Raw genomic sequence first — 19,452 nt, 5'->3', positions numbered from 1 at the left:
CTGGTAACTGTGCAGGTGCGGATCTAACAAAGTTTTGCCAGGGGGCCAGGTAGGGCATTTATAAATGGTAAAATGATAAATGGCCTGTATTTGTATAGCGCTTTAACTCAATCCCTAAGGACCCCCAAAGCGCTTTACACTACATTCTATGCGCTTACCTGCTGCTCTCTGGCAGGTAGCTCCATGCCCTCCTGGGTTTTAATTGCACCTTAGAACACACATGCATCAACACTACAATGAGCGGGTGGAGGGTGGTTTGGAGTCTTCTCTCACCCCCATTCTCTGCGGCCTGCTGGAGCGGGGGGGCCGGGAGGAGGAGTTGGCCGTCCGACTGCGGTCTGGAGTGTGGGGCCTCCCTGCTGCTGCGGAGTTGGGGCGGTCTGCCTCCCCCCACCGCAGAGAAAAAGGGTAACACCACCTGGGTCTGGGTGCAGTTCCCCCCTCCAGGGGCAAGGGTACCTAGACCCGGTTCGTAGAGTACGCTTGGGGAGTGTGATTGTGTGTACAGCGTCTCTTTATGTCTGTCTCCACGTTGGTTGAGTGTGGAGTAAGTGCATATGAGAGCATGAGGGTGGGAATGGATGTTTGTATCTGTGTGTGCCTGTATGTCTGTGTCTATATGTCAGGTTGGGTTTCAGACGCCACCTCTCTGGGGACATCTCAGGCCCTCCAAGGTTTGGAGGCCTATCTCCACCCACCACCACTTCCCCTGCCAGTGGCGGACTCCCTCAGGTGCGTTGGTGGTTCTTTGTGTCTGGGGATGGGCGTCCAGGTACACACCGGCTCACTCCTTGGTGGCCGCTTATCGGGGCCTGGAGCCTGGGGCTCGCTCGGGCCACTTCGGAGGTGGGGTGCCCCCGGCCTCTCGGCCTGGGGCTCGGTCACTCAGGCACAGCTGGCTGCCGGCGGAGCTCACGGGCACGTCACTGCAACCCCCCCTGGCTTCTGCACGGTGGCTGCTGAGTGAGCCCTCGTCTGGGACTCTCCTCAGCTCTTACTGGGACAGTGGCGCGGCTGCCCCTCTGTTGGTCTTCCTTGGTCTCTTGTGTTCTGGGGGCCTCTGGATGTCTGGAGTTTTGATCTCCTCCATACCTGCTTCATACCCTGGAGGATGGGGCTGTGGCTCCCCACACTCCCTAGCAGATCGTTACATGGAGAAACCTTTGGAATACAAGCATGCTGATCCACACAGGTATGCACACAGGTGTACACAGACGCGGACTACAGCTCTCTTGGCTGCTGCCTCAAAGCACATTGTGCGCTGTCTATCTTGCGTGCTTTAATTTAAAATATATCACATGTGAAAGTGTCGAGAAATTCCTTTGTTATGTTATTAAAATACCCTCTGTCCAAGGGTCCTGCTCTACCTGCATTGCTCCGCCCACCCCTGAGGTTCATCCCTTCAGTTATGACCAGTATCCAGCATGGGATACTGCCTGACCGACCATTTCGTGGGCTGCATCGCCCACTCTGCCTATGTGGACCTCAAGCGTCATCCTAAGAAAGAAAGAAAGCACTGGTGAACTCAGCAACGCAAAAAACCTGGATGTCCATGGAAGAGAAACCTGGATGTCCGGGGTTTCTCTTCCATGAGGAAGCGAAACCCCGGACATGCAATCTAATTTCTCAATGGTGCGACAAAAAAAATTCCTAGGTTGCACCGGTGCAACCAGCCATTGAAGTAAAAACATAAACAAAAAGACTTTGCAACTCTGACAGTCTCCGTGTGGTCAACAACAGACACACATTACGCCCATTCTATTTGGGTGGTCAAACCCAATTAGAGATAGTGAGGGCGGGACCTGTAGTCCTACTCGTGTGTACGTTTGAAAGTGGAGGCGGATAGAGAGAGGCGAGTAGCTTGAATAAGGTGATATCGATTTATTAAATCCTGAATCAACTATTAAATATAAAGGTATTTTGCCAGAAATGCTATAATCTCAGGTTAAACCTGACAAATCTATTTCAACAACCACCAAACAGCTAAAACAGCAAATGAGAGCAGGTAAACGTCAACATCAGTGAGATGGCAGCTTTCTCACCCGACGGCATGAACACGGACACGCCGTCGGTGCTGAAAGCTGACAGCTCACAGATTCTGATGTGTCGGGTCCATGCTTCGTGTTTACGTCTTTTTTTTGCTCTAGATTCTGAAACTGCAGCTTTTCTCTCTCTCCAACCAAAATTCACTGAACCAGCAGCAAAAGAAGATCAAAACTACGCTTCACATTTGCTAAACATCGTCATAAGTTCCCTCTTACTTTTCCCGTTTTGCTTTCACCACGATAAAATCCCACTTCATGCACAGCTCTCCCTCTCTCTCTCTCTCTCTCTCAGTGTACTTCAAGACCAGTTTCCCATCTCAAATCTCTGTTTTCTGCATTATTCGTTTGTTTATTACACACATTGACTGTAGAAAAGATGGACAGAGCCAGAGTCTGCGCAGTAGTGACTTGAGGTGGAGCGACTGTGTAACGCTTTCGCCCACACACCCGCTGGACGTGACCAGTGTTGCCAACTTAGCGACTTTGTCGCTATATTTAGCGAGTTTTCAGACCCCTTAAATGCTTAAAAAGACGTGAAAGCGCGTATCGCTTTTACTCTCAACAAGCAGCGGGTGCTGTAACGCAGTCAGTTCTTCTTTTACTTTTATGCTGTTTTGTGGATGGTTTAAAACTACTTATAAACACACACACACAAAGTAACTCCACCAGAGTGCCTATTTCGGGTCACTTTTGCCGGTCCAAGCCCGGGTAAAGGAGCAGGGTTGGAATTGTGACATTAAAAAAACAATTGCTAAAAGAAATTTAATTTGTAGTTCTAAATAAACTCTAAATGCATTTAGGACGTTTTTTACTCACTTTATGTCTCTTCCACGATGTTATTTCTCTCTCCAACAACATAGGTTACAATTAGATTAGCATGACCAATTATGCAAATTTGGCGATGATGTCATTTAGCGACTTCTAGCGACTTTTAGGACAGCCAATAGCGATTTTCCTTACTGAGGAGACGGCAACACTGGACGTGACCTCAAACACGCCCCCCTACACTTTTTTTGTAGCCCGGCTGCTCGAGTTTTTTTGCTGGTTTACCGCGACTGACGACTCGTTTAATTAAGGTCAATACAACCATGTCACTGTTATAAAAAAAGACATACAGCTTATCATCTTATAGTTCTAAAATCACTCTGTTGTTAATTTGTTTGCTAGCTTAGCCGCTAGCATACACTAGCTAGCTAGCTGTTGCTAGCTAGTTAGCGATGCTACACACCTAATACTCTAATAGTCTGTGTTATTGAAGGATACAGCACTTCTTATGTTTTTTTTTTATCCATTTTTAGACAGCGGCGAGATCAGCTGTACACTCCACAGCCCAGAGTTACTGTTAATATCAAAAATATAATGCTGTCCTTTGAGATTTTAACATAAGACTGTGAGTGTAATGGATCCAAAACTGTTTAAATCTTCAGAGCCGTCTACAGCCTGGTAACATGGAAACTTTAAAAAAATCAGCAGAACGTTTCAGTAGTGTAGTCTAATTTGTTCTTTTCATTTAATAATAGTCCATATTATATCAACAGCTACATTCACCCTGGAGAGAAACTAGTGAGGGAGACCATTAGGATCAAGCTGGGTTTCCTGGGTCCACAGGTTTGGAGAAACTTCTTCCCTTTCTTTCATCACAGCTGTCCTGTGCCTGTGCTACAGTACTTTAATCCATAGTTCCTGATTAATGAGGAGTTACTGAAGTACAAGCTTTTAAAAAAGATGTTACTGTCTTTACAGATGTGGCAAGAGACTGAAAACATGCTGTTGTTTGCACATATTTAATATTCAGCTCTGCACAGGAGCTGCAGCAGGGTGCCGCCTGTTGTTTTTAAAGTATAATACTTGTAATAAAAGTAAATCAAATCAAATCACTTTTTTTGTCACATCACATGTGCAGGTACACTGGTACAGTACATGCGAGTGAAATTCTTGTGTGCGAGCTTCACAAGCAACAGACGTGTGCAAAAAAATACAATAACATAAAACAAGCAAAATATAAGAATGGCTAAATCTGAGAGTAATAGATATATGTACAATATAAGAGTGTATGCATTACTGGATGTGTCATGGTTCTGCGTCGGTGACCCAGTGTTTTAGATTTTTGTACTCTTATTTTTGATATTATGAATGACAGTTTGTGTTTTGGTTTCCCAGTCTTTATTCTGTGCTCCCTCTGTTTTCCGTCATCCCTGCCTGTGTATCCCCTGTAGTGTAGTCAGGTCTCTGTGTTAAGCACGCGTCTCTGAGTCTGTATTTGTGTTTCCTGTTTTATTTTGAAAGTCCGTGTCTGATCTCAGTGTGTTCACTTTACACTTCCTTGTCTCGTCAGTTCAGAATCAGAATCAGAATCAGAATGGGGTTTATTGCCAAATGTTGAGCAGGTTTACAACATTAGGAAATTGCTGCGGTGCTTCAGTGCAAACATGCTGTCATAAATAGCACTTAAATAGACATGGAAAAAAATAAAAGTAGGGATAAGAATTAAAAGTGCTACGTGGAAAGATATGTGCATGAGATATACATGAGATATACATGAGATATACATGAGATATATACATGAGAATAAGAATTAAGAGTGCTACGTTGAAAGATATATACATGAGTGATTCTGATTTCCCCCAGTTGTGCTCTCCTTCTGTGTCTCATTCCCCTCGTTACTTCCCAGTGTATTTAAACCCTATGTTTCTCTGAGTCAGTGTCGCATCGTCCCTCATGCTGTGTGGAGCTCCCTGTGTCTCACTGTGAGCTTAGTTTGCGTTTGTATAACTTTCCCCTGCTAGCAAATAAAACTGAGTTCTTTGTGTATAAACCTCGTGCCTGAGTGCCTGCATTTTGGGTCCAACTCCTGCCTGCTGCACAGCGATTCATAACAGAATGACGCGACCACAACATGGACCCAGCAGACTTACCTGGGGAGAGCGATCTGATACGAGTCCAACGCCTAGTCGAGTGGATAACCCACACTTCTAATACAAGGGCAAAGATTGTGGGGATAAATGCTATTGAAGCAATCCTCGAAGGAAATTCCTATCTCCGACAGGTCAGAGGATGTTTGGCCAGTTTGAAAGAAGCCCGGGAGGCGGCACGAGCTCTGGAAATATCGGACTTGGCCCAGCAGCAACAAACAACAGCCACCCTGGAGCAGCCGCGCCAGCCTCACCGGCTGGATGTGGTTTTGCCCGGCTCGTCGGAGCCGTCTGCGGGGAAGAAACGACAATCGCGCCGCCGGCGCGCCACCCCACAGCCGGACATTCAGACTTCTAAATCAGCTCCTGCTGGAAGCTTGGATGAGCCCATCCAGCACTCCGCAGTTCCCACGCCGCCACCTGCCTTGTCCCCTGGGGGTTCTGGAGAGCCCGGCCAGCCCTCCCTCGTGTCTGCTGGGGGTTCTGGAGAGCCCGGCCAGCACTTTTTCATCTCCGCTGGGGGGTCCGAGGGGCCCGTTCAGCCACCCGTCTCCGCTGGAGGGTCCAAGGGGCCCGTTCAGCCATCACCGTCATCCACGCCTGCAGCGGCCTCGTCAGCTGGAGGGCCCGAGGGGCCGGTTCAGCCATCACCATCATCAGCTGGGGGTCCAGGAGGACCCAGCCAGCACGTCTTTATGTCTGCTGACAGTTCTGGCGAGACCGTTCAGCCACCAACGGTCTCGCCACCACCACCGCCTGCAGCAGCTTCATCCACGCCGCCTGCAGCAGCTTCATCCACGCCTTCCGCCTCGCCTGGTCCAGCCTCCTCGCCTTCCGCCTCGCCTGGTCCAGCCTCGCCTGGTCCAGCCTCGCCTGGTCCAGCCTCCTCGCCTTCCTCTGGTTCCGCGGCTGCTATGTTGCCCTCTGGTCCAGCCTCGTCTGGTCCTGCAGTTGACTTGCCACTTCCTCGTCCACACTTTGCACGGCCGGCTCGTCCCCAAGATCTCCTTCGCCTGAGTCGCCGCCGTTGCCATGCGCACGGTCGGCCCCCTGAGCTGTTTCCACGTCGCCGCCATTGTTCTGGTTGGGACGACATCTTCCACGCATTTCCTGATGAATCTACAGACTGAGTCTGTGTACTCATCAATGTCATTAGCAGCCACGTGAAACATTCCCCAGTCCGCGTGATCAAAACAGTCCCGCAGCGTAGACTCCGACCAACTGTGCACCGCCCTCAGGGTTGGAGCTTCCTGTTTCAGCTTCTGCCTGTAGGCGGGCAGGAGCAGGATGGAGCGGTGATCTGATTGCCCGAATGGAGCACGGGGAAGGGCTTTGTACGCATCCCGGAAAGAGGTGTAGCAGTGGTCAAGTAGCCTGTCTCCACGAGTGTTGAAATGGATGTGTTGGTGGAGTTTTGGTGAAACTTTCTTCAGGTTTCCCTTATTAACCCTTTACAGCCGATCGGAGCGGGCACGCTCTGTTTTGCGTAACTATTTTTAAATCCCGGTAGCTCTGCAACCAAGTAAGCTAGCGCAATAATTTTTTTTGCATATGAAACTGGAGGAGTTGTACTTACATCTTATGCCATCAGCTTGTCCTAGGTCACAGTTTCCTTCCACATATAGCTTTGCAAAAACTGCATAAAAATCACTTGCAGCAACAAAAACATGATATTCCAGAAACACGCTTCGCCGATCCATCAGCTGTTTGTAACACTTCCTACGTCCATCAGCGCGAACTATCACATGACCGCATGACCTGCCCGAAACCGGAAGTGACGTCATTTTGCGGAAATGTAGTTTTTTACGATCGGGGCCTTATGAGCTTGTGTTTTACTTGTTATGTGTTTTAAAAAGTTATGTTTGACTTTATGACTTTCTGTGTCGTTTCTGGGATGCTTAAGACTCATATTGCACTGCTGGAAATAGTTTATTTTGATGCATATGCTGTTATTTTGCAAATTTGCACTATAATATTTATTTTCGTTTTTCCTGCAGTATATAAAAATTGGTGTATTTCAAAAATAAAACTATGAAGACACTCAAAATAAATTTCCTGTGGTGGGAAACTAGTTTGTGTAACTTTTTTGTATTTACAGTTTTGAGGGATAAGCCTCTTAAATTTCTCTAACTAGAAATATATGTTAAAAAAACAAAAACGATTTTCAATTTTTTTGTAGTTTATTGCACTTTTTTGCAATTTATGTAATTACTATGCACCTAATGCAGACATATTATTAAAGTTTGGGCTATAATGGTTGTATTGATGTATAGCAACTTGAAATGCTCCCAAAAATGGCTCCACAGCATGTAAAAATATAATATAAGCTCTGGCGAACTTGGTTCTATGGTAGGTCTTAAAGGGTTAAAGTCCCCGGTCGTGATAAACGTCGCCTCTGGGTGTGCGGTTTGCTCACTGCTGATCGCGCTGTACAGTTCCCTGAGTGCTCGGTCAGTGTCGGCTTGTGGGGGAATGTAAACAGTCATAATAATCACTGTTGTAAATTTACCTGAGGTGGCGTCTCGGGTGAGATGCAAACGGAGGGTCCGTGTTGCAAAACTTGAACTCCGGAAAGTGATGAGAAAGTCCGTCTTTTATGTCCAGTAAAGTTTGACACCTCAGGCTGTCAGGTTAAAACACTCGGTCGTGTTTTCGTAGCGTAAACGCTGGCCCTCCTCTCAGAGCCTACGCTCTATCTGCTATTCCCGAACAGATATACGCAAGTTTCTCCGTGACTGCAGCTGCCAGTCAAAGCTGTTATGATGACGTTTCACCCCAATTTAACATCACCGCGGTAGGAATTATAATCAAACTTATGGGAATGGAGATGCCTTGGACATGATGACCCTTGGACATCAATCAGCATGAGGAGAACTATTGATAACAAAAGAAAGAATCTTTGGAAAAAAATTATCTAAGGAGAATTTATTAATTTTAGTCTGACCCCAGTTCCATCCACTAACATGGAGGAGGCAGGGTTTATGACCTATACTGCAGCCAGACACCAGGGGTCGATAGAGATGTTTTGGCTTCATTTTTGGGGCGCTGTCGCATCGTCCATGTTTTCTACAGTCAATGATTACGCACAAGTCATGGACAGTGCTGTTGGCCGCTGTTTTTTTTTTTGGTTTTTGGTTTTTTTTTTTGCCAAAATTGCAAAACACTTAGCAAAACCTCTAACTTTCCTCTGCTTCACTTCAGTAGCATTGGGTAATGATCATATGTTGATTCAATGTGTTCTTCAGTTTTTGATTCACTGCAGAATATTTTTAAGGCAGTTATATGCTATAAAAAGCCAAAAAATGATAGACTCCAAGCTAAAGCCCAGGGGGGAATTAATTTAAAAGTGTATACAAATTGAAGAAAGTGGCTTGACCAGTTTCCCTGGCTAAGATACAGTAAATCTGACAATAAGATGCACTGCATTTACTGTTGTGAGTGTGGAAAGATCATGGCCGGCAATACTGCATTTGTGACTGCCGCTAATATGTTTCGAACTGAAACACACAATTAAAACACACATTATATGCCGCGATAAAGGTCCCCTGTGCTGTGGCAAAAAGTTAGTCTAAAGCCCTGCCTTCACGATAGCCAACTATGGGAACAACACTCTCCAGGAGTTAGGCGTATGGATATATAAGTCTTCAATAAAGGGAAGATTGCATGAAATTAAATCCAGAGGGTTAACTGCAATGTGCAAGCCACTAATATGCCTCAAGAATAGAAAAACATGGAAAAACATACTTTTAACAGATAAAACCAAGATCAACCTCTATCAGAATGACAGCGAGAAAAAAGAAGGGAGAAGGCATGGAACATGATCCAAAGCATACTACATCATCTGTAAAACACAGCAAAGGCAGTGTGATGGCTCGGGCATCCATAGCTGCCAGTGGCAGTGGAACACTAGTGTTTATTGATGATGTGGCACAGGACAGAAGCTTCATAATGTGACACACATTTTAAATGGGAGACAGGTCTGGACTGCAGTCAGGCCACTCTAGTACCTGCACTCTTTTGCTACAAAGCCACACTGTTGTAACACATGCAGAACGTGGCTTCACATTGTCCTGCTGAAATAAGAAGGCAGGTCCGTGAAAAATATATTGCTTGGATGGCAGCATATGTTGCTCCCAAACCTGTATGTACCTTACAGCAGCGGTCCCCAACCCCCGGGCCTCAGACCGGTACCGGTCCGTGAGTCGTTTGGTACCGGGCCGCGAGAGTGAGGCTCAGGTGTGAAATGTATAGTTTTCAGGGTTTTTATCGGTTTTGAGCGTTGTTTTGTTATCGTTTTTATCGTTTACTCGGTTTTCCTTGATCTTTTCACGTGTGTTATGAATAAATTTTCTTTTTTTCGGTACCGGTACTAGTTTTATTTTGTTGTATTTATCCGCGACACCTTAAAGGCCGGTCCATGAAAATATTGTCGGGCATAAACCGGTCTGTGGTGCAAAAAAGGTTGGGGACTGCTGCCTTACAGCATTAATGGTGCCTTCACAGATGTGCAAGTTACCCATGCCATGGGCACTAACACACCCCCAATACCATCTCAGATGCTGGATTTTAAACTTGCGTTGATAACAATTCGGGTGACCCATTTACTCTTTGGTTCAGAGGCCACGACATCTATCAGTTCCAAAAACAATTGGAAATGTGGACTTGTCAGACCACAGCACACATTTATATTGCATCAGTCCATCTCGGATGGGTTCAGGCCCAGAGAAGCTGGCAGTGTTTCTGGGTGTTGTTGATATATGGCTTTTGCTTTGCATGGTAGAGTTTTAACTTGCACTTGCACTGTAGATGTAGCGATGAACTAGGTTAACTGACAATGGTTTTCTGAAGTATTCCTTAGCCCATGTGGTAATATCCTTTACAGAGTGATGTCGGTTTTTAATGCACCTAAGGGATCAAAGGTCACGGGCATCCAGTGTTGGTTTTCGGCTTTGCATCTTGCGTGCAGAGATTTCTTCACATTCTCTGGATCTTTTGATTATATTATGGACAGTTGATCATGAAATCCCTAGATTCTTTGCAATTGTTCGTTGAGAAACATTGTTCTTAAACTGCTGAATTTGTCCAATCAGTTGTTCACAAAATGGTGAACCTCACCCCATACTTGCTTGTGAACATCTCAGACTATTGGGGATGCTCCTTTTATACCATGACAGCGGAGAAAAGGGACAGGGATAAAGGGCAAAAAAACAAAAACCAACTAAGTAAGCAGACACAAAAAAATGCATATATCAATCACCTGGATCACCTGTTGAAAAAGAAAAAAGAAAACAAGCAGAAGGAAACGAGAGCAATACAATAAACAACATCACAATGATATATGGGAATATAATAGTAAATACTAAATATTAAACATTACTGTGCAGCACGTAAGATCGACAGCGCACAGTGTGCTTTGAGGTAGGAGCCAAAAAGGGTGTCGTTTGTGGGTGTGATCACCCGTGTGTACACCTGTGAGCATGGACGCGCTTGTTTTTAAAAGGTTCCTTCATGTAATGATCTGCTAGAGGGTGTGGGGGGGCCACAGCCCCGTCCTCCAGGGCATGAAGCAGGTATGGAGGAGATCAAGACTCCAGACATCCAGAGGCCCCCAGAACACAAGAGACCAAGGAAGACCAACAGAGGGGCAGCCGCGCCACTGTCCCAGAAAGAGCTGAGGAGAGTCCCAGATGAGGGCTCACCCAGCAGCCGCGGAGCAGAAGCCAGGGGGAGTTGCAGTGACGTACCCGTGAGCTCCGCCGGCAGCCAGCTGCGCCAGAATGACCGAGCCCCAGGCCGAGAGGCCGGGGGCACCCCACCCCCAAAGTGGCCCGAGGAAGCCCCAGGCTCCAGGCCCCGATAAGCAGCCACCAAGGAGTGAGCCGGTGTGTACCTGGGCGCCCACCCCCGGACACAAAGAACCACCAACGCACCGATGTCTGAGGGAGTCCGCCACTGGCAGGGGAAGTGGTGGGGGGAGATAGGCCTCCATCCCTTAAAGGGCCTGAGATGTCCCCAGAGAGGTGGCGTCTGATACCCAACCTGACATATAGACACAGACATACAGGCACACACAGACACAAACATCCATTCCCACCCTCATGCTCTCATATGCAATTACTCAACACTCACCCAACGTGGAGACAGACATAAAGAGACGCTGTACACACGATCACACTCCCCAAGCGTACTCTACAAACCGGGTCTAGGTACCTTTGCCCCTGGAGGGGGGGACTGCACCCAGACCCAGGTAGTGTTACCCTTTTTCCCTGCGGTGGGAAGAAGCAGACCGCCCCGACTCCGCAGGCCCCACACTCCAGTCGGACGGCCAACTCCTCCTCCCGGCCCCCCCGCTCCAGCAGGTCACAGAGAACGGGGGTGTGAGAAGACTCCAAAACCTCCCTCCGCCCGCTCATATGTAGTGTTGATGCATTTATTTACATTTTACACAATGTCCCAACTTCATTGGGAATTGGGGTTGCACTTGACTTCCAGGTATAAACCCTCAAATGCAGACCTTAAAGCAGATAACTCATAAGCTGGAGAGGAAATTGTGTATTACAAATTTAGAAGACCATCAATTAGCCTGGAGAAATAGTTTGCTGCTTTATTAAAAAAGAAAAAAAGCTCTGTGTATCTTGCTGCTTTCTATCTGACCGTGTCTTTTGGGGTACTAGTTTCACAGAACAAATGTTGAGGGAAGATGAAAACAGGAAGGAGATTTGTGAATAAAACCATCAAATGAGCGCTTAAATAGATGGATAATACACTATCATCATCAAAAGGAAAATAAAGAAACGTAAAATATAATATGTCAACAAATTTGTCTCTCTGGCCATGTCATGTCCCTCCATCAGCTGCACCGATTTTACTGGTTCCACAAGAAAAAGGGACAATACTACACATCCACAAAGGGAACCAGTAGGCTGGGGCTGCAACTACAGCTTTTTTTTTTATTATGAAATCTAACTGTGATGCTAACATGTTTCCAGTGTCATCTTGGAGTTGTGCTGAGGTTGAATCAGTGAATAGTTGTTTGCTGCCATCTTTTTCTTGTGTGTCTGCTGTCTCTGATCTCTCTGTTTGATCTTCTCTGATGTCTCCAGACTCTGTCAGGCTGCTGAATGGTTCCAGTCTGTGTTCAGGCAGACTGGAGGTGAAGTCTAACCAGAGCTGGTCCTCAGTGTGTGAAGCTGACTTTGACCAGAAGGATGCAGAGGTGGTCTGCAGGGAGTTTGGCTGTGGGCCTCCTTCGGTCCTCCAGGGGGAGCTCTATGGAGAAGTGGAGGCTCCAGTGTGGAGCAAAGAGTTCCAGTGTGGAGGCCATGAGTCTGCTCTCCTGGACTGTAGAAGCTCAGGCTCAGCTAGAAACAGCTGCTCACCTGGCAAAGCTGTTGGACTCACCTGCTCAGGTAGAAGAGGAGCTGCAGCTTTGATCTGGCTCAAACTCACTTTATTTGTTTATTGATGACTCTCTGCTTTCTGTTCAGAGTCTGATGATGTCAGGCTGGTAGGAGGACCCAGTCGCTGTGCAGGTACACTGGAGTTAAAACATCTTAGAGAGTGGAGACCAATGGGGTACTCTGATGATTCCTGGACCCTGAAGGCAGCAGCTGTTGTGTGTGAACAACTGGACTGTGGCTCAGCTGTTTCTATGGAAGCGGCACAGTCCTCATACAAATTTGTGTGGTTGATCAGGTCTTCCTGTATTGTGTCCAAAACTCCTCTGTCCAATAGGGATTGTGCAATATCAGATCAGCTTGACTACATCCTGAAACTCACCTGCTCAGGTAATTATGTTGAAGATATTATCCATGACTGTGTGCTCTCTTTGTTGTAGACTTTCACTTTCTGTTCCTTTAAAAATGCACATTGGTGTTCTGGTATATCTTATCTGACTATCCAGAGTTGAGAGTTTTTAGGACATCTTGAAGTAATAAATCATCTGCATAGCAGTGAAAATGTACGCTATGCCTTCTGATGATACTGCCTAAGGGAAGCATGTATAATGTAAACAGAATTGGTCCTAGCACTGAACTCCACTGGAACTCCATAATTAAACTTAGTGTATGAAGAGAACTCTCCATCTAATTCAATTCAATTCAATTCAATTTTATTTATATAGCACCAAATCACAACAAAAGTCCCCTCAAAGCGCTTCATAGGTACAGAGAAAAACCCAACAATCATATGACCCCCTATGAGCAAGCACTTTGGCGACAGTGGGAAGGAAAAACTCCCTTTTAACAGGAAGAAACCTCCGGCAGAACCAGGCTCAGGGAGGGGCGGCCATCTGTCGCCACTAGTTAGGGTGAGAGAAGAAAGACAGGATAAAGACATGCTGTGGAAGAGAGACAGAGGTTAAGAACAGATATGATTCAATGCAGAGAGGTCTATTAACACATACTGAGTGAGAAAGGTGACTGGAAAGGAAAAACTCAATGCATCATGGGAATCCCCGGCAGCCTACGTCTATTGCAGCATAACTAAGGGAGGATTCAGGGTCACCTGGTCCAGCCCTAACTATATGCTTTAGCAAAAAGGAAAGTTTTAAGCCTAATCTTGAAAGTAGAGATAGTGTCTGTCTCCCGAATCCAAACTGGAAGCTGGTTCCACAGAAGAGGGGCCTGAAAACTGAAGGCTCTCCCTCCCATTCTACTTTTAAATACTCTAGGAACAACAAGTAAGCCTGCAGTGTGAGAGCAAAGTGCTCTAATAGGGTGGTATGGTACTACAAGGTCATTAAGATAAGATGGGGCCTGATTATTTAAGACCTTGTATGTGAGGAGCAGGATTTTGAATTCAATTCTGGATTTAACAGGAAGCCAATGAAGGGAAGCCAAAACAGGAGAAATATGCTTATGCTCTCTCTTTCTAGTCTCTGTCAGGACTCTTGCTGCAGCATTTTGGATTAACTGAAGGCTTTTCAGCGAGTTTTTAGGACATCCTGATAATAAAGAATTACAGTAGTCCAGCCTGGAAGTAATAAATGCATGGTCTAGTTTTTCAGCGTCACTAAGAGACAGGATATTTCTAGAGATGTTGCGGAAATGGAAGAAAGCAGTCTTACATATTTGTTTAATATGTGCATTGAAGGACATATCCTGGTCAAAAATGACTCCTAGGTTCCTCACAGCGTTACTGGAGGCCAAGGTAATGCCATCCAGAGGAAGAATCTGGTTAGATACCATATTTCTATGGCCGAGTACAATAACCTCAGTTTTATCTGAATTAAGAAGCAGAAAGTTAGCGGCCATCCAGGTCTTTATGTCTTTAAGACATTCCTGCAGTTTAACTAATTGGTGTGTTATCTGGCTTCATGGACAGATAGAGCTGGGTGTCATCTGCATAGCAGTGAAAAATTATGCTAAGTCTTCTAATGATGCTGCCTAAGGGAAGCATGTATAATGTAAATAGAATTGGTCCTAGCACCGAACCCTGTGGAACACCATAACTGACCTTAGTGTGTGAAGAGGACTCTGCATTTACATGTACAACTTGGAGTCTATTAGATAGATATGATACAAACCACTGCAGTGCAGTACCTGTAATACCTACAGCATGTTCTAATCGCTCTAATAGGATATTATGATCGACAGTATCGAACACTGCACTGAGGTCTAGCAGGACAAGCACAGAGATGAGTCCACTGTCTGAGGCCATAAGAAGATCATTTGTAACCTTCACTAAAGCTGTTTCTGTGCTGTGATGAGCTCTGAAACCTGACTGAAACTCTTCAAATAAACCATTTCTCTGCAGATGATCTGTTAGCTGTTTGACAACTACTCTTTCAAGGATTTTTGATATGAAAGGAAGGTTGGAGATTGGCCTATAATTAGCTAAGACTGCTGGGTCTAGAGATGGCTTTTTGAGTAAAGGTTTGACTACAGCTAGCTTGAAGGCCTGTGGTACATAGCCGATCATTAGAGATAGGTTGATCATATTTAAGATTGAAGCATTAATTAATGGCAGGACTTCTTTGAGCAGTTTTGTAGGAATGGGGTCTAAAAGACACGTTGATGGTTTGGAGGAAGTAATTATTGAAGTTAACTCAGAAAGATCAATTGGAGAAAAAGAGTCTAACTTAACATCAATGGTACTAAGAGTAGCTGTAGATAATATTACATCTGTTGGATGATTATTGGTAATTTTTTTCTCTAATGATAAAATTTTTATTTGTGAAGAAGTTCATGAAGTCATTACTAATTAGTGTTAAAGGGATGGTTGGCTCAACAGTGCTCTGACTTTTGGTCAGCCTGGCTACAGTGCTGAAGACAAACCTGGGGTTGTTCTCATTTTCTTCAATCAGTGACAAATAGTAAGATGTTCTGGCTTTGCGGAGGGCTTTCTTATAAAGCAGCAAACTATTTCTCCAGGCTAAGTGATGATCCTCTAAATTTGTGACACGCCATTTCCTCTCCAGCTTACGAGTCATCTGCTTTAGGCTACGTGTTTGAGAATTATACCACGGAGTCAGGTACTTCTGATTAGAGACCTTAGTAGGGATGGGTACCGATATCCGGTGCCATTATGGCACCGGTTCTGACATAAACGGTAGTAACCAGACCGAAAAGCAGCGCACATTTCGGTGCTTTTTTTTCCTGAGATGTCACACACTTTGAATTCTAGCCAATCATTTTACCTTTGCGAGCGTAGTAAGCGGGTCCAGGTACGTACGTTCTTTTAGAGCAGAGCTACAGATTAAAAATGCCCAAGGCGAAGCGGTCAAAGTCTGGCTGTACTTCACAGCAAAAGATACAAACTCAGCAGCCTGCAACAAGTGCTTTAAGGTGATACTGTGCAAAGGAGGTAACACCTCGAATCTGATGAAACACCTGGCGACGCATAGCGTTTTTTTTAAAAGCCGAGAAATGTGCCGTATTTGATAGCTTGCTGCGAGACCTCACACCGAGCACATCTACTGCGGGTGTGGTGCCTGTTATCGGACCCAGAGTTAGCAACATCCCCCAAGAAACCAAAGAGGAGAGTCCTGGCCCCTAGCCCTGCCAGTGTAGCAGAAATGATGACGGATGATGATGGCAGCAGCAGCCGTTCTTCTCTGCGTGAGTAGCTTAATGTTGTTCGTGTGTAATTTACGTTGAGTAGGCTAACCACGTTATTACATTAATGCACGTAAGGTGAACTAGCAAACATCATCATAGCTACATGCGGCTGTCTTCTTGTTTGATGGCAGATACTCCCTTCACCCTGGCCAAAAAGGCTAAAATGGCCAAAGAAAAAGTGAAAAACAGTTAAACATGAGAGGTTTTTGGACAAAGTTGGTATTTTTCCATTGTTTAAGCACTGCTTCCAGCCAAGAGTGATACCATATATGCCCTATAGCTGCAGAAAAGGCTAACATTGTTATCTTTTTACAAAAAACAGCTAAACATGAGAGGTTTTTGGACAAAGTTTTTGTTCTTGATTCTTTAAGCACCGTTTAAGCACCGGCACCGTTTCAAAAGTACCGGTTTGGTACTGGTATCGGATAAAACCTAAACGATACCCATCCCTAGACCTTAGTTTTCACAGGAGCTACAGTATCCAGAGTCGTACGCAGTGAGGAGGTAAAATTATTAACAAGATAATCGACCTCTGTTGGGGTAGCGTTCAGATAGCTGCTCTGCTCTGTGTTGGTACAGGTCATTGAAGATGATAACAGTGGGTGGATTATATTCTTAAACTTAGTTACAGCGCTTTCAGAAAGACATCTACTGTGATGAAGTCTACTCTCCACTGCTGTGTAATCAATTACTGTAAATGTAAATGTTATCAGGAAATGATCAGACAGGAGAGGGTTTTCAGGAAACACTGTTAAATGTTCAGCTTCTATGCCATATGATAGAACAAGATCTAGAGTGTGATTAAAGTGGTGGGTGGGTTCTTTTACATTTTGAGAGAAGCCAATTGAGTCTAATAACAGATTAAATGCCATGTTGAGGCTGTCATTTTTAGCGTCTACATGGATGTTAAAATCACCCACAATAATTATTTTATCTGAGCTGAGAACTAAATCAGATAAAAAGTCTGAGAAATCAGACAGAAACTTCGTGTAAGGCCAAGGTGGACGATATATGATAACAAGTAAGACTGGTTTCTGAGTTTTACAGCTGGGGTGGACAAGGCTAAGCATCAGGCTTTCGTTAATTAATAGGCTGGTGTGAAAAATTGCTGCCACTGTGCTTTGAGATTTCTGATAGTTAGAATGACTCGGGGGTGTTGATTCGTTTAAACTAACATAATCATCCGGCTGCAACCAGGTTTCTGTAAGGCAGAGTAAATCGATTTGATGATCAATTATTAAGTCATGTACTATCTACATTAACAAACTGGAGTCTATTAGATAGACATGATACAAATCACTGGAGTGCAGTGCCTGTAATACCAACAGCATGCTCTAATCACTCTAATAGAATATTATGGTTGAGTGGCGGCGTTGCACCTCCGGCGGCATGCCCCGGATCCGGCGGCAGTGTCACAGGTCCGGTGGCCTACCACGGTTCCAGGGGTAGCGGCGTAGCAGCACGGGCAGCCTGCCCCTGGTCCGGTGGCAGCCTTGCAGCTCTGGCGGCCGCCCACGATGGCAAAACTTCCTTGCTGACACCAGGAACTTGCGCGCCCTACGCAGGTCCCGCTGGCATGCTCATCTCGTGCTCGAGCAGAGTGGGTCCCTCCGGCGCGCTGACCTACTGCTTGGGCAGAGTGGGTCCCCGGGCATGCTGATCTCCTGCTCGGGCGCTGCAGCTGCAGGTGGTAGAGCCGATGGTGATGGTGGTGTGGCGGCTGCAGGTGCTAGATTGGGTGGATTTGCAGCACCAACAGGTAGGTGAAGTGATGTAGGTGAAGTAGGCTTATGAAGCAGCGGCTGGGGCTGTGCAGAGCAGTCAGTCCATTCCAGCCCTGGTAGCGTTCCGCAATCCTCTGCTGGCAGACTAAACTCCCCCGAGTGTTCAGCAGAGGATAGAGACGGCCGAGTTGCCGGCTGAGCTACAGCGAACTGAGCTACAGGCCGGGGCAGCAGCATTAGCTGTCTCACAGTTCAGTGACAAAACCGATGTCCTTTTTACTCACCACAGCTGGCTGTTGGAAAGACTGGGAATCCGGCTGCGTTGAGGAGCCTGTTCTGAGAAACCATCCTACTCTAAACTTTAAACCATAACCTTAACAAGTATTCCGGATGGGTGAGAGAAAAAGAAGTCAATTTGGCGTTGGTTTTGTGCGAATGCGCCACGTCTGCGCAGAAACATTGGCTAGGATGTTTTTTCAGGTAGGATGGATTCCCAGAACACCGGCAGTGCAAGCGTTGCTCCCCCGACTAGCCTGATGAGCTGTAGGGCTGTATCCCAATTCAGGGTCTGCAGCCTTTAAGTACGCAGCCTTAACAGTCCACAAGGGCCGCGTACTCAAACACCGCTAAGGCCAGAAGTGCGAGGGTTGTAGGATTGTGAAATGGGACGGTCTAGCCTCCGTCGCGCTGCCCAGGTTGCCTAGCAACCATGATACTAACAGCTGGAAATTTTTCATACAGCTTTGTTTGACAGAAATGAAGGAGAAAATCTTTTGTTCATTTGTTTGTTTGTTTTTACATGAGCTCTGATAGATTTTTTTGAGTATCTGAGGCTGAGACCACAGGACTGTAAAAACATAATTGTTGGGCTTCATTTCTGTACTGAACAGTCATTTAAGATTAGCTAGTTAATAACAATTAGCTAATGTTGTTCATGAGACTAAAGTCATCTGTCACGGTCTGGCTGGGGCAGACCGTATGTGTTGCAGAGGAGGACTCAAACGCAGACCAAAACATGGTGTGGATTAACAAAACAAGCCATTTATTGAGGCTAGCAACGAGGGTACAAAATAATAGGGCATCGATGAAAACTAAAACAATAACCTAAACTGGGTGAACTAATAACAAAACATGAAAAACCTTAACCACAGTGAACTGACAGAGATACCTGGAGATGAGACATGGATGAGCAGACGACCTGACAAAGAATGACTGAAAGCACACACACTAAATAGACACAGGAGGATAATGAGGAAAGTGGCAACACATGGAGAAACAGCTGACACATGAACATAACGACGTCACGGTGGGAGAGTAAAACTGAACACGATGAACACAGAAACACCAGACCTCTTCACAATAAAACAGGAAACATAATGAGACGTAGACATGACAACCCGAACTTGACAACGTAAGACACAGACATGAAACACATGAAGAGCAGGGGAGACTTAACATAGTTGGAAACACGAGGGGGAAATAATAAGAACTAGAAACACCTAGGCATGATAACAAATGAACTTAGGAAACCTGAAGGGCTTACATAAACTAATACTCAAAACGCTGGGTCAACAGACCCAGGATCATGACATCATCTCACTTTGGTAATGTAAATATAATATGGCCAATTTTAAAGTTATTATATAAATATATAAATTCCCTCTTTCTTTCCCCCAGTCAAGTCTGTCCCGTATTCAGCAAGTGAAAATAA

The 19,452-nt window shown here is 45.6% G+C and overlaps 2 protein-coding genes across 3 annotated transcripts in view; both read left to right on the top strand.

Annotated features, from left to right (window-relative positions):
- The window catches only part of LOC147325400 (scavenger receptor cysteine-rich type 1 protein M130-like), a 57,623-nt gene that overhangs the window by 28,258 nt on the left and 9,913 nt on the right, over positions 1-19,452 (top strand). For both annotated transcript variants that reach the window (XM_086299939.1, XM_086299940.1), the window contains 2 exons: positions 12,061-12,366; positions 12,445-12,744. In XM_086299939.1, coding sequence (XP_086156065.1) covers positions 12,061-12,366; positions 12,445-12,744 — 606 coding nt within the window. The remainder of the gene's footprint in view (positions 1-12,060; positions 12,367-12,444; positions 12,745-19,452) is intronic.
- LOC147325401 (uncharacterized) lies at positions 1,989-7,720 on the top strand. The gene is made up of 3 exons (XM_086302331.1): positions 1,989-3,121; positions 3,344-5,803; positions 7,671-7,720. The coding sequence occupies exons 2-3, from the start codon at positions 4,942-4,944 to the stop codon at positions 7,718-7,720; spliced, it is 912 nt and encodes a 303-aa protein (XP_086158457.1). The 5' UTR covers positions 1,989-3,121; positions 3,344-4,941.

This window comes from Aulonocara sp. 'chitande type north' Nkhata Bay, linkage group LG7 (assembly GCF_057382095.1).
Source record: "Aulonocara sp. 'chitande type north' Nkhata Bay isolate Kocher_YH1m ecotype deep benthic linkage group LG7, A_spYH_male_GT1.1, whole genome shotgun sequence".
NCBI lineage: Eukaryota > Metazoa > Chordata > Actinopteri > Cichliformes > Cichlidae > Aulonocara > Aulonocara sp. 'chitande type north' Nkhata Bay.
The sequence above is the reverse complement of the archived record's forward strand: the minus strand, read 5'-3'. Positions and strand labels throughout refer to the sequence as shown.

Bases quoted from the DNA above. Each gene is read 5' to 3' on its own strand.
- LOC147325401 (XM_086302331.1), top strand. From the start codon at position 4,942: ATGGACCCAGCAGACTTACCTGGGGAGAGCGATCTGATACGAGTCCAA. The intron at 5,804-7,670 runs GTCCAGCCTCGC...ATTCCCGAACAG, and splicing joins CTCGCCTTCCGCCTCGCCTG to ATATACGCAAGTTTCTCCGT.